Source organism: Salvelinus alpinus, chromosome 39 (genome assembly GCF_045679555.1).
Source record: "Salvelinus alpinus chromosome 39, SLU_Salpinus.1, whole genome shotgun sequence".
Taxonomy (NCBI): Eukaryota; Metazoa; Chordata; class Actinopteri; order Salmoniformes; family Salmonidae; genus Salvelinus; species Salvelinus alpinus.
The window spans coordinates 8,505,691-8,519,761 of record NC_092124.1 but is presented as its reverse complement, the minus strand read 5'-3'; the positions used below and the strand labels follow the sequence as shown (position 1 = coordinate 8,519,761).

General features: G+C 42.3%; 2 protein-coding genes across 5 annotated transcripts in view; both read right to left on the bottom strand.

Moving 5' to 3' along the window:
* Positions 1-14,071, bottom strand: part of LOC139566744 (uncharacterized) — a 324,355-nt gene that overhangs the window by 293,885 nt on the left and 16,399 nt on the right. The gene's annotated exons all lie outside the window — the stretch shown is intronic.
* Positions 442-10,333, bottom strand: LOC139566789 (uncharacterized). 4 transcript variants are annotated; one of them, XR_011673143.1, is made up of 7 exons: positions 9,816-10,327; positions 9,028-9,158; positions 8,655-8,822; positions 6,711-6,875; positions 6,078-6,189; positions 5,137-5,258; positions 442-4,598 (listed from the first exon to the last, which is right to left on the bottom strand). XR_011673143.1 is itself a non-coding variant. In XM_071388105.1 (6 exons), exons 1-6 carry the CDS (start codon positions 10,081-10,083, stop codon positions 5,233-5,235), a joined length of 870 nt encoding a protein of 289 aa, XP_071244206.1. In that variant the 5' UTR covers positions 10,084-10,327; the 3' UTR covers positions 442-5,232. The 4 variants fall into 4 exon arrangements, 2 of the variants coding, with proteins under 2 accessions (XP_071244206.1, XP_071244205.1); XR_011673144.1 differs by having other exon boundaries at positions 442-2,318; XM_071388105.1 differs by having other exon boundaries at positions 442-5,258.

Below are 14,071 nucleotides of genomic sequence, written 5' to 3'. Positions count from 1 at the left end.
AGCAGGAGCCAGTCTTTGAGCTCCCTCCTTGAACTCTAGCCATTGTTATTGGGATTGTGTGATGGAAATTTGTCTTCTGCTTTTATCCAACCCCTGATATACACACACACACACATACATACAAACACATTAAGTTGTAGAGGCTGGAGCAGAGAGCAGCCGCAGTGCACCGTCCAATGAGCAGTTTAGGGGGTTAAGTTCCTTGCTCAAGGAAACATCAGTGGTAGGTGGCACCTGAGATATTGATGCCGGCAACCGGACTCCCTGCCAGATGTGTTCTGTGTGGTTCGGTCCCGGTTCTGACTCTGGAAGGAAGAGTGATGGCTTCTGATCCATGGTCGTGATCCGAGGAAAGTCTTTGTGACCAGCCATCTCAGAGGTCCACTCTCTCCCACAAGTAACACTGGATATCAGCAGGTCTTCATGGACTGCAGACAAAGATTGTGCAGAAAACTATAAAGGTTTATTACATTTGCGTTTTAGTAATTTAGTAGATGCTTTGATACAGAAAGGGGCACATCAACAGGTTTTTCCACCTAGTCAGCTCGGGTATTCAAACCAGCAACCTTTTGATTACTGGCCCAACTCTCTTAACCGCTAGGCTACCTGAAAAAACTATTTCCTGTACACACAGAAACATTACATAATATTATAAAATGTTAGTCACAGTCAAGCCCATCTCTAACAGTGTGATTCCTAACAATATGGAGCCATTGGAGTTTATTTAAAAAAATGGTCATAAGTGTTTTCAAGAATTATTACATACAAACACATTTTGTACATTTCATGTAGGCCTTACAATAGAATGAAAACAAGATGCAAAAAATCAGGCAATGTTGTAGAATAACTATGGTTATTTAATCATGTAATCAGTGATTCATTTGTAAATCGGGAGGTGCCGGAACAAAAAGTACGCACGAGAGGCGAGTGACCTGGGGAGCTCTGAGTTACCGGTACGCATTAAATGCTAATTGGGGTAAGTATGTGATGCTGTGCAGTTAAATTAGTCATATTTTGAGTTCCAGGGTGTTCATAAAAGTCTAAATAACAACACCAATGTGGAAATTGCTCTTGGTCACTGTTCAATGAAAAACGTACTCGCGCTGTTCTTTGAAATAAGATACTGCTTATAACATCACACATCAAATGATGTGTTATCACTGTCTTTAAAGCTGAGAGCACACTCGTTTAGAAAGAAAAGTGTTTTAGCAACTCTCATAAAAATAAGTATTCACAATCCAATTTCAAATAGCAAGTTAACAAAGGGTTAATGAGAGGTATGTGGATAATTACCCTCTTACCCCAAGACACTTAACATAATAACTATAATATTTAAGCTAAAGAATAGTTCCCAGACATCCCCTGCATACATCTCAAGCCGCACTGCTACGATTTCTCTCCATTGTGGACACTCCTATGTCTGATCAGGTTAGTCAGGAAGGAAAATCTCTTGTAACATAATTTGCACTTGAAGAGCTTGTTCTTGGTGTGAACGGCCTAGTGCCTCTTCACATAGTTCGCATGAGCGAAGCGCTTCTCACATGTGGGGCAGGCGTACGTCTTGCCGGCGTCCGTCCTAATGCTAGGCCTCACACGCTCTGACCCAGTGACACCAGAGGTAGAAGCAGGAACCACCACCCTCAGGTGGTTAGTCTTTGAGTTCCCCCCTTGACCTCTAGTCATTGTTTGGGTGTTGTTGGGATTGTGTGCCGTGTTATAGGCTAGGTACCTCTCGTGGTGAACGCCCATCCTGACCCTGTCTGTATTGGTGGGGTAACCATGAGGTAACTGAGGAACGCTAGACCCAGGTCCAGGCTTTCTATGAACCCAGTCACCAGGCATTAGGTGAGATCCTGAAGGGGAAGACAGACTTCCTGTTAGACTCCCACCAGGGGGGTCTCCCACTGTGAAGGCTGAAGCGCAGGGTGACCTGCTCTGTTCATCATGGATATTGTGGTGTTTGTATCATAGGAACAGGAGGGTCTATCTCTATCAGCCCCAGGCCCTGCTCCATCCCTGCACTGAGACTGTGAAGAGAAGGATCTGGGCTGCAGACTGGATCCCTGACTGGGGCCTCTGTCTCTCTGATGACCACCAGGACTGAGGTTGTTCAGTTCACCTGTCCACTGGTTGTGTTCTGTGTGGTGGTGGAGTCTCTGTCCCTCACGATTGGGTCCTGGGTCTGACTTGGGAAGGAAGAGAGATGGCTCCTGATCCAGGGTCCTGATCCCGGACCAGGATTTGTGATCAGCAGCTTCAGAAGTCCAATCTCTCCCACCAGCAACACCGGATATCAGCAGGTCTTCATGGACTGCAGACTGCAAATAAAGATGATACTTTTCTGTACAAAGGTTTATATAAGAAACTCTTTGCTGTACACACAGAAACATTACATGACACGATATTATAACATATTAAACACAGTCAAGCCAATCTATAACACTGTGATTCATGTACCTAACAATATGTAGCCATTGGAATTTATTATAAAACATAAAATGCTCCATACAGTGAATCTGGAAAGTATTCAGACCCTTAACTTTTCCCACATTGTTAAGTTACAGCCTTATTCTAAAATTGATTACGTTTTTTCCCCCTCCAATCTACACACAATACCCCATAAAGACAAAGCAAAACATTTGTAAAAAATTTTAAATAGAAAAATATAACTGAAATATCAAATTTACATAAGCATTCAGACTAGTACTTTGTTGAAGCACCTTTGGCAGCGATTACAGCCTTGAGTCTTCTTGGGTATGACACTACAAGCTTGGCACACCTGTATTTGGTGTGTATTCTTCTCTGCAGATCCTCCAGATCTTTCAGATCAATGGAAACAGGATGCACCTGACCTCAATTTCGAGTCTAACAGCAAATGGTCTGAATACTTATGTAAATAAGGTAATTCTGTTTTGAATATTTTTTTATAAATGTGCAAAAATGACTAAAACTTGTTTTCGCTTTGTCATTATGGGCTATTGTGTGTAGATTGATAAGGGGAAAAAAACAACTTCATCCATTTTAGAATAAGGTTGTAACTTAAAATGTGGAAAAAGTCAAGTGGTCTGAATACTTTCTGAATGCACTGTATGATGTTTTGGTTCGACTGAGATGAGGGAAACTCAGTCCCAGAATGTTTTATTTTACAAATCAGTCAGCACACAGTCAATTTAGTCTTTAATTTGACCAAAACTGTCATACACTCTCACACGGGACTTAAACACATCTCCACTACTACATAAATCATTTTTTAGAATACTTTGGAAAAGGTTCAACACTACACACATCTTCACTACTTTATGTCAAGTAAACATGAATTAAGGCACTATCTCACTATGAAACACCATCAACCTAAAGGGAATTAGTTGTCACTTCATCAGTGAAGCATTTTTACAGACACCATCACACCAACCATCACCTCATCATACTAATTCTTTCCTCATGTCACCTCATCCAGTTCCCTACGATATCCAAAACCAACAGAATTAACTACCAACAAACTACACTGAACAAAAATATAAACACACATGTAAAGTGTTGGTTCCATGTTTCATGAGCTGAAATAAAAGATCCCAGAAATGTTCCATACTCACAAAAAGCTTATTTCACTCAAATGTTGTGCACAAATTTGTTTACATCCCTGTTAGTGAGCATTCCTCCTTTGCCAAGATAATCCATCCACCTGACAGGTGTGGCATTTCAAGAAGCTGATTAAACAGCATGATCATTACACAGGTGCACCTTTTGCTGGGGACAGTAAAAGGCCACTCTAAAATGTGCAGTTTTGTCTCACAACACAAAGCCACAGATATCTCACGTTTTGAGGGAGGATACAATTGGCATGCTGACTGCAGGAATGTCCACCAGAGACGTTGCCAGATAATTTAATGTTAATTTCTCTACCATAAGCTGCTTCCAATCTCGTTTTAGAGAATTTGGCTGTATCCAACTGGCCTCAACCAGACCACGTGTAACGACGCCAGCCCTCCACATCCAGCTTTTCCACCTGCGGGATCGTCAGAGACCAGCCACCCGGACAGCTGATGAAACTAAGTATTTCTGTCTGTAATAAAGCCCTTTTGTGAGGATAAACTCGTTCTGATTGGCTGGGCCTGGCACCCCAGAGGATTAGCCTGGCTCCCAGGTGGGGGGGCCTATGCCCTCCCAGGCCCACCCATGGTTGCACCCCTGCCCAGCCATGTGAAATCCATAGATTAGGGCCTGATGAATTCATTGCAATTGACTGATTTCCTTATATAAACTGTAACTTACCCAATTGTTGCATGATGCATTTATATTTTTGTTCAGTATAACTAGTACATATATTTCACTATACATGGGCCGCGTGCATTTTCTGCTGGTGTATCCTGAGGTAGCTCCTCTCTGAGAACACAGGCAAATGGCCTCTCTCCTGTGTAGATCTTCAGGGGCATCTTCAGCTGGTGCTGGTGGGAGAACCTCTTCTCACACTTGGGGTAATTGTATGATTTCTCCCCTGGGTGGACCCTCTTCAGGTTGGATGAGTCTGAGAAACTGGCCCGGCACAGGTGGCAGCTGAACGATTTCTCCCCTGTGTGCAACCTCTGGTGGATCTCCACCTGTTTGGGGAAACTGAAGGCTTTACCACAGAATGAAAACTGTAAGAGCTTCTCTTTGGCGTCACCACCTTTACTTATTCTGTCTCTACTACTGTCATTTGTCAATGGGCTTGTGTAGCCATTTAGAGTTGAGGCACTGGCATTGTCTGAGTTCTGGATAAACATAAGGAGAGTGTGAGGAGGTCGTGTGTGTCTGTGTTGTCTCAGGGTCCATGTTCCAGTTGATAGATCCTATAGAAGGCAGGCTGAAGGCAGCACCTGTTAGAGGGTCAACCTCATGCGCCATCACTCTGTCTGAAACACAATTATAGGAGCAGGACAGAGCATTGCTAGCTGAGTCTGTGTCTGTTCTCACCCGCCGCATACGGACACTTCCCTGTCCCTGCAGACCAAATCTATGCCTAGCCCTGGTCTCAGCCAGTCTGTTGTCATGGACAGTAAGTCCGGATGTTGATTTGTGTTCGACTGTCTGTTTCTGGTTGTGGTTAACGGTGTTGTTCCTCGGCCCAGAGTTGAGGACACTGTCCCATCCACTGACCTCCACTATGTCGCCTCTGGTCATGGCCTGCTCGGTTATGTTGTCCCCTGGGCCCTTGGCTGCACCCGTCTGGGAATCCAAGATGGCTTCCCAGTCTCATCTGTTAGCCTCCAGCCAACCACCTACAGGAAAATGTTACTGTCCAGACTTAACAAACATGACACATGGATAGACTTTTAGACATGGATTTTTCGTGTGTTATTTGCCTGGTGATGTCTGACTTATGTTGAGATATACTGAGTGTACAAAACATTAGGAATACCTTCCTAATTTTAAGTGCCACCCCCATTTCCCTTCAGAACAGCCACAATTCGTTGAGGCATGGACTCTACAAGGTGTCGAAAGCATTCCACAGGGATGCTGGCCCATGTTGACGCCAATGTTGTGTCAAGTTGGCTGGATGTCCTGTGGGTGGTGGACCATTCTTGATACACTCAGGAAACCGTTGAGCATGAAAAACCCAGCAGTGTTGCAGTTCTTGACACACTCAAACCGGTGCGCCTGGCACCTACTACCATAACCTGTTCAAAGGCACTTAAATATTTTGTCTTACTCACCCTCTGAATGGCACACATACACAATCCATGTCTCAATTGCCTCAAGGCTTAAAAAAAAACTTATTTAACCTGTCTCCTCCCTTTATCTACATGGATTAAAGTGGATATAACAGGTGACATCAATAAGGGATCATAACTTTCACCTGGTCAGTCTATATCATGGATATCAAGGTATATCGTGGATATCAAGGTGTTCCTAATGATTTGTACACTCGGTGTACACATTTCATTTTTGTATTTTATACAAATTGTATTGATATTGTTTAACAAATGAAGAACTCATATTGTTTCATATGTGTTTAATAGAAAAATAATAGCCAGGCACATTAGTATTCCCATTGAAGATCTATTACTGTATGCAGGCTATATGCATTTCTCCCTTACCTTGCTCCCCCATCTTTAGTCCACTCAGCAGATCAATGCTCTCTGGTTCGTCTTCTATTGTCTCCTCTTTGACTAGCAGCAGATCAGGCTTCCCATCCTCCATGTCTACTGACTGTAAGAGATACAGAGTGAGAGGATGTTGGATCAAGAAATCTGATATGAGCACCCTGCTATGGAGCATCTTCTGATTGGCCAATGAGGGATTGCTATGAGTACTATGCAAACGTGTTAGTTAATTTGATTACTTGACACTCTTTAAAGGGATAGTTTGTGCAATGATCTACTTCATCAGAGTCAGGTTAACCTGTGGATACCATTTCTACCTCTCTGCGTCCAGTATGCAGGAAGTTAGAGGCAATTTCGCAAGCCAGCTTAGCGCAAAGACTGGAAGTCTTCAGGTACAGCTAGCATGTCAAGTAATCAAATCAACGAATAATTCAAAGGCATCGTCCCACACTTAAAATAAAATTAATCAAGACCTGGGCACCTAGTCTCAGAGTACGAGTGCTAATCTAGGATCTTTCCAAATAGAAAATGCAAAACTGCTCCTAGATCAGCAAACCTACTCTGACACATTTTGTGGATACGGGTCCTGACCTAATACCATTCAGACAGTAGTTTCCGTTGGCTCACCTCAGGGAGACTGTGTGTGGTCCTGTGCTGCTCAGCTGGTTCCTCTGTGAGTTCAGGAGGAGTTGTAGTCTGGTTTTCTTCCATGACCATGGTCCCCTCAGGGTTCCCCAGACCCTCATCACACGCCCCCTCCTTCATCCGCAGCACCTCTGGACCCTCCTCCTCCTGGAAGAGAGACGTGATGCAGATTACACAGACATACACTCCCTCAGGTACGTATACACACAGATAATAAACACACTTTCAACATGGAGTCTTTACCCATCCCCACTAGGTTTGAGTCCTATACTGTAGTTACAGAATGACTTCATTGTTGTTAAACCCATCATGGTGGACATAAATATGTTGTTGTGGGTAAAAACAAGTCAGCAATGATAAGTCAAAAGTCATCAGACAAACCTGACAAACAATTTGATGTGTACAGTAGGTGTTTGTTAGTGTGTGGGTATGTGTAGGTATATTTAGTAAGTGTATATTGGTTATAAAGCACTGTTGTATGTATGCAGAATAGGGTGAGATCGGATGCATGCTTACTAAAGAAAGTCTCAATGAAAGTCTTAGAATGAAAAGTCACATTTTGTGTTTATTAAACATAAACAAGTGTTAAATATATAATATGAAAACCACACATACACATCAACAAAAACATCTGCATTCATTCAAGTGTCTTGGGGGGAAAAAATTAAGTTGTTGAAAGGAAGCAATAAAAAGGCATTTGTGAAATTCATATAGCCTACACAGTACAAACACAATATGTAACAGACTTTTTAGGCGTATATATCACACAATGTCTGGATGCAATATTCTACCCAGTAATATTGAACACTGAAATCTGTTACTCTCATTATTCCAAATTCATCTGTGGATCTTTTCTTCAGACAACAATGACAATAAATCTTTGTCTTTAATGCAGGGTTTGATCTAAAAGTCAGAAGCTGTCGGGTGGAATTTTTACTTTCTATGTTATACAGTGGAATGGTTTTTCTGCTGGTGTGTCCTGAGGCAACCCCTCTCTGAGAACCTCCTCCTGCAGTGCATACAGGCGAAGGGCCTCTCTCCCGTGTGGACCCTCTGGTGCCTCTTCAGGTCACCAGCCTGGGCGAAGCGCATGCGACACTGGGTACAGCTGAAGGGTTTCTCTCCTGTGTGGACCCTATGATGCCTCTTCAGGGTGCCAGCTTGGGTGAAGCACATGTGACACTGGGTACAGCTGAAGGGTTTCACCCCTGTGTGGATCCTCTGGTGGACCTCCACCTTCTGGAGGCAGCTGAAGCCTTTGTTACAGAACATGCAGAGGAACCGTTTATCTTTACTATTGCCTGATGTGGCTCCCCCACCCTGAGTCTGGGCTCTAGCCCTGTCGTTTGAGTTTAATACCTGATCGAAAAGGATGCGTCCGTGTGAATCGGAAGGTGCCATCGACTTAGACACTGGGTCGCGATCCCTGAACGCATGTAAAGGGGAGTTGGTTGCGACATTTAGATTAGTCTCTAAGCTTTCCCTATAGTCTACGAAGTCACTGGTGTTGCCCTGCGAGTGTCCTTCTAACCGAGTCTCGTCTGCATTCCATGTCAGAGGAATGTCGCCCTCCACTTTTACCTCATCTACGACCAGACCCTCCCCTTTCTTATCTAGTAACCCTTCAGAGTATACACTACTACTGTACCGGTTCCAGTCCCCTCTAGACAGATCAATGTGTAACCCTAAGCCCACAGGCATGTCACCAGGTATAATCTCTGTCCCTATAGAGTATGAACAGGATGGATCATTGCCAGTCTGTAACGTGTCACTTGGGTCTTGATGAGACAAAACTGTCCTCGGACTCGTGTTACCATAAAGTAAATGCTCTGAGTGGGGAGCAGGAGAACAACTCAGTCGACCCAGCCCCGTTAAAGTCTCGATATCGGTTTCTGACTTGAGGAAGACGTTCTGCGTTCCACTGACCTCCGTGATGCTGCGTTGGGTCCTGGGTTGTGCTGGGGTGGTGGTGGGGTCCTCTGTGGCTACAGGGGGCACTCCAGCTGCTCCAGTCTGGATGTCTCTGCTGTGCCGTGGGTCTTCTTCTCCTTCAGACCTCTCCAGCTTGACCCCAGGACCTGCTGCCTCTGCAGACTGACAAGAAGAAAGAAAGTTATTACCGGTACATGAGTTGAATTGGATAACAACGTCATAGGGAAGTCTAACAAACTCCCCTACGGCAGTTAAATTAGGATGTAAATGGAAGCAAGTGAATAGCTGAGGGGAGCCTTTCTGAAATAAACAGACCACATTTTATTTACAAAGTAACTAATTTTTAATGTGACACTATTACACTAACCTCTATCATGATAACATGCTGGGTTGAGGTTCCACTCCCCTCATCAACAGTGATTGGTTGGTCATCGCTCCATGTACTGTGTCCTGCTGGCATCACAAAGTTCCTGTGGCCTCCAGTGAGATGTCCTTCACCTGAGAGAGTGATTGGGGGTTATAAACTGGGTGGTTCGAGCTCTGAATGCTGATTGGCTGACAGCCATGGCATGTCAGACTGTATACCACAGGTATGGCAAAACATTTATTTTTACTTCTCTAATTACATTGGTAACCAGTTTATAATAGCAATAAGGCACCTCTGGGGTTTGTGGTATATGGCCAATATACCACGGCTAAGGGCTGTATCCAGACACTCCGTGTTGCATTGTCCATAAGAACAGCCCTTAGCACCATGGTATATTGGCCATATACCACATCCCCTCGGGCTTATTGCTTAATTAAAGAAGTGGTTAGGTTAGCTACTGTCAATGCTAAACGGTATATTATACACTATTGACACTGTCTAGAATTGGCAAGGATGTAAGGTAACACCTCGCATAACTTCTTGATATACTATTTATAGATCAATTGATGATGTTCTAGGCATCCTATTGTTTTCAATGTATAAATAATAGGAAATGCAGTAAATCAAGAACCTGGTTAGAATGTGATATGGTGTGTTTGTGCAAGATAGCTAAGTAATCAGGGGAATTATTTCATACTATCCAAGACCCAATTCTGGTTAACACATCTAAAGTTACACAAGTGCAGTCGGGAGACAGGCCGCGCAGCTCGGCCTTCTGCTAATTGTACCTCTTGCCATTCCTCTGTATCGGTCAATGATCTTGACACTAGGACGACTGGCGAGGACGCGCTCTCGCGTTGTCCTCTCTGCGCGCTCCCGTGATACCTTCAGTTCTATTAGCTGTAGTTTCCTCCGCAATGTCCTGTTTTCTTTCTGGCTTTGGGAAATTTCCAAACGAAACACTGCATAGTCGTCGTCTACGATTTTACAGATCTCTGCCACGGCTGCATTCGCTAGCACCTCCATGATGGAGGCTATTTGAGTGTGAAAAACCATACCGTTATCCTTGTTAACAGCTAACGTTACTAGCTAGCTAGCGTTACCTAACATCTATCAACCAAGTCTTGTCTCCAACGCAAATTAAAGACTATCTGGGGCAAGTATGTGATGGTATCCAGTTAAATTAGTCATAGTTTGAGTTTCATTGTGTTAATGAATCTAACAAAAACGCTAACGTGGAAATTGTTCTTGGTCAACGCTTACTTCCGTTTACTTCTTCTTCTTTGAGGTTTTATGGCGAACTACACGCAAATGGTTTACTGCCGCCACCAACTGGACAGGGGTGGGGGGGAAATCATAAAATCAATGTGAATTCCATTATGGGGATGGGAAAATAACATTATACAATACATTTACAAAACTACATTGCCATTTTGACCAATAAAAAACGAGTAGACATTCGAGTACAGCCTATGGCGGCTCAGTTTTGCTCCTCTCTCAATGACTTGCATTGAAAAAAATAATTTAATCCTAGAAAGTGTTCCGTTGCAGAAGTGAAGTCGATCTTTCTTGACTTCTTTTCAACTTGTGCAGTGCCATTTACTCCCATCGCTATAAAATCCACAAAATCCACTTTCTCCACATGAATCATTTCTGGGTCCTGCTGCTGGTATTAGGGCCTACTCAGGCTGCAGTGTAGGCCTAACGGTATTCACCACCATCGGACCTTCACAGATACTCAATCGTTCTCCTCTTCTGACAGCCTCTGCATAGGAGACTCTTAACTGCCCTGGTTTTGGCAACCTCTAACTCTAATTGGGCATTAAGGATGTTGCCTCATGTTCTACCACCACAGACACAACACTTTGCTCCTTGTCCATTCTCTTCTACTTTGCATGTGAAATGTCCTTTGGCTTCTCACCTCTGCAGACACTTCTTACATGTCCAAATATTTTACAGCAAGGACATTGTAAAGGACAATTTACAAAAACAGGCACAACTTTGAAGCAGGCTAGAATAACTAAGTACTTCTGGGCACAGAATTTTGGAATTCTTCAGAATAAGAGTCCTGTCTTGTACATTGTATAAATGAATAATTAAGGGTGAAAATGACCGAAAATGTGCACAATTGTCAGTATGTTTTATACTTATCATACAAAGAATCATTAAAAGTCTTTCTATAAGATGTGTGATTTATTTGTTTATTTTCTTCAAGCATAAATGGTTAACCAAAATGTTTTGTATGTATACTCCTATAATTTATTGCAGAATTGTCTTTACGTTGTGTCGCAGTAAAAGCGGGGTCCATTCTACTCAGGAGAACTTTTAGTTTCGATATCCACAGTTTACACCCAGAGGTGTATCGCTGCTTATTTTGCTGCCCTTAAAAAGTGGCCAATCAGCTTAAATCCAATAGTTTTTTATATTGGATATACTAATTGCACCATACACAATTTTCTGTATGTTGTGTTGCGGTAAATGCGGCGTCCATTCTACTCAGGAGCACTTTTAGTTTCTAAATCCACAGAGTTTACACCCAGAGGAGCGTGGCTGTTCATTTTGCGGCACTTAACGTAGCAACGCGCATGCCCAGCCCACCTGAGGATCTGTCTTTTTCAGCAATCTATTTCCAGTGTTTGAGGGGTGCAAAATCCACTTGTCACTTAAATATCGCTGGATTGATTGCTTTTACTCCTGTGACTCTTTCATACTCTTGCTTGTGCCTGTCGTTTTTTCCCGTTAACGTTACGACTGCTGAATATTTTTTAATTACTTGTCAAACACCCCGGTAATGGCTGAAATGGGCTCAATAGGATACATTGGCTCTCCATTGAATAAATAAGTACGCTAAAGCTTCGTTTCGACAGTTACAGTGCCTTCAAAAAGTATTCATATCCCTTGATTTATTCCACATTTTGTTGTGTTACAGCCTGAATTCAAAATGGATTAAATCGGGGGTTTTTTACTCTCACCCATCTACACACAATACCCCATAATGACAAAGTGAAAACATGTTTTTTCAATTTTTTGCAAATGTATTGAAAATGAAATACAGAATTATGACATTTACATAAGTATTCACACCCCTGAGTCAATACATGTTAGAATCACCTTTGGTAGCGATTTCAACTGTGAGTATTTCTGGGTAAGTCTCTAAGCTTTGTACACCTGGATTGTACAATATTTGCATATCATTCTTTTAAAAATTCTTCAAGTCCTGTCAAGTTGGTTGTTGATCATTGCTAGACAGTCATTTTCAAGTCTTGCCATAGATATTCAATCAGATTTAAGTCAAACTCTAACTAGGCCACTCAGGAACATTCAATGTCGTCTTGGTAAGCAACTCCAGTCTATATGTGACATTGTGTTTTAGGTTATTATCCTGCTGAAAGGTGATTTGGTCTCCTCCCAATGTCTGTTGGAAAGCAGACTGAACCAGGTTTTCCTCTAGGATTTTGCTTGTGCTTTATCCCCCCCAAAAAAACTCCCTAGTCCTTGCCAATGACAAGCATACCCATAACATGATGCAGCCACCACCATGCTTGACAATATGAAGAGTGGTACTCAGTGATGTGTGCATACTGTGTGTATTGATACACCATCCAAAGTGTAACAACACCATGCTCAAAGGGATGCTCAATGTCTGTTTTTTAATCTTCTCATCTACCAATAGGTGCCCTTCTTTGTGAGGCATTGGAAAACCTCCCTGGTCTTTGTGGTTGAATTTGTGTTTGAAATTCACTGCTCGACTGAGGGACCTTACCGATAATTGTATGTGTGGGGTACAGAAATGAGGTAGTCATTCAAAAATCATGTTCAACACTATTATTGCACACAGAGAGTCCATGCAACTTATTATTTGTTTAGCAAATTTTTACTTTACTCCTGAACCTATTTAGGCTTTCTATAACAAAGGGGTTGAATAATTAATGACTCATGACATTATAGCTTTTCATTTTGAATTAATTTGTCAAACTTTCAAAAAACATGATTACACTTTGATAATATGAGGTATTGTGTGTAGGCCAGTGACCCAAAAATTGCAATTTAATCCATTTTAAATTCAGGCTGTAACACAACAAAATGCTGAAAGAGTAAAGGGGTGTGAATACATTCTGAAGGCACTGTAAGAGGAGAAATAGAAAACTTTATTTTGATGGCTGTTCATTTTTTTTTTTTTTTAAGAAACTAATTATTTAATACAGTTGACATTTTTACAAATGAGATGCGCTGAAATGAAAGCAACTTCTAAAAATGAACACTCGGGTTATAGTGATATTACGTCTGATCTCGCAATGTATGTTTAGATAGGTGTAATCTAGAGCCAAGCATGTTGATTTTTAACTCGCTTGTTGTATTATGCAAGAGAACATGACCTAGGAAACCTGTAAGGGAGAGGGAAATGGAGAGACAGGAGAGGTTCATCTTAGGGACAGTTCCAAGAGGCAAGAATGGAAATGAACACCATGCAAGAGGCTACATAGAATTGGTGTGTGTCCTTTCCTCATTGAGTTGGTTCTGTCTTCCAGCAGTCAGGTTGGAGTCTCTTCTGCTCCTCTTCTGTTCGTTGGCTTCAATGGTGTACATCCTCCTCTCATCTTCTTCCCCAAGATCACAAGGAAGCAATGGTGTGTCCTGTTAATCACTCTATTATTGATCTACTGGTGTCATGTGACAAAATGTTTAAATTGTGTTGAAATTGAATTAATTAAGCTATAAGGCACGAGGGGGTGTGGTATATGGCCAATATACCACGGCTAAGGGCTGTTCTTGTGTACGACGCAACATGGAGTGCCTAGATACAGCCCTTAGCCTTGGTATATTGGCCATATACCACAAACCCCCGAGGTGCCTTCTTACTATTGTAAACTGGTTACCATCGTAATTAGAGCAGTAAAAATAAATGTTTTGTCATACCTGTGCAGCCCAGCCTCACATTCAATTCGCGCATATATGTACAAAATGTATTTCAGCAGATTTCGTGCGTTTTTGTGCATTTTTGGGGTGGTTCAATTCGTTTGAAAATACACGAATTTCTGTGCTA

Bases quoted from the DNA above. Each gene is read 5' to 3' on its own strand.
- LOC139566789 (XM_071388104.1), bottom strand. From the start codon at position 10,083: ATGGTTTTTCACACTCAAATAGCCTCCATCATGGAGGTGCTAGCGAAT. The intron at 9,159-9,815 runs GTACAATTAGCA...TCACTCTCTCAG, and splicing joins ATACAGAGGAATGGCAAGAG to GTGAAGGACATCTCACTGGA. The intron at 8,823-9,027 runs GTTAGTGTAATA...TCTTCTTGTCAG, and splicing joins AGCATGTTATCATGATAGAG to TCTGCAGAGGCAGCAGGTCC.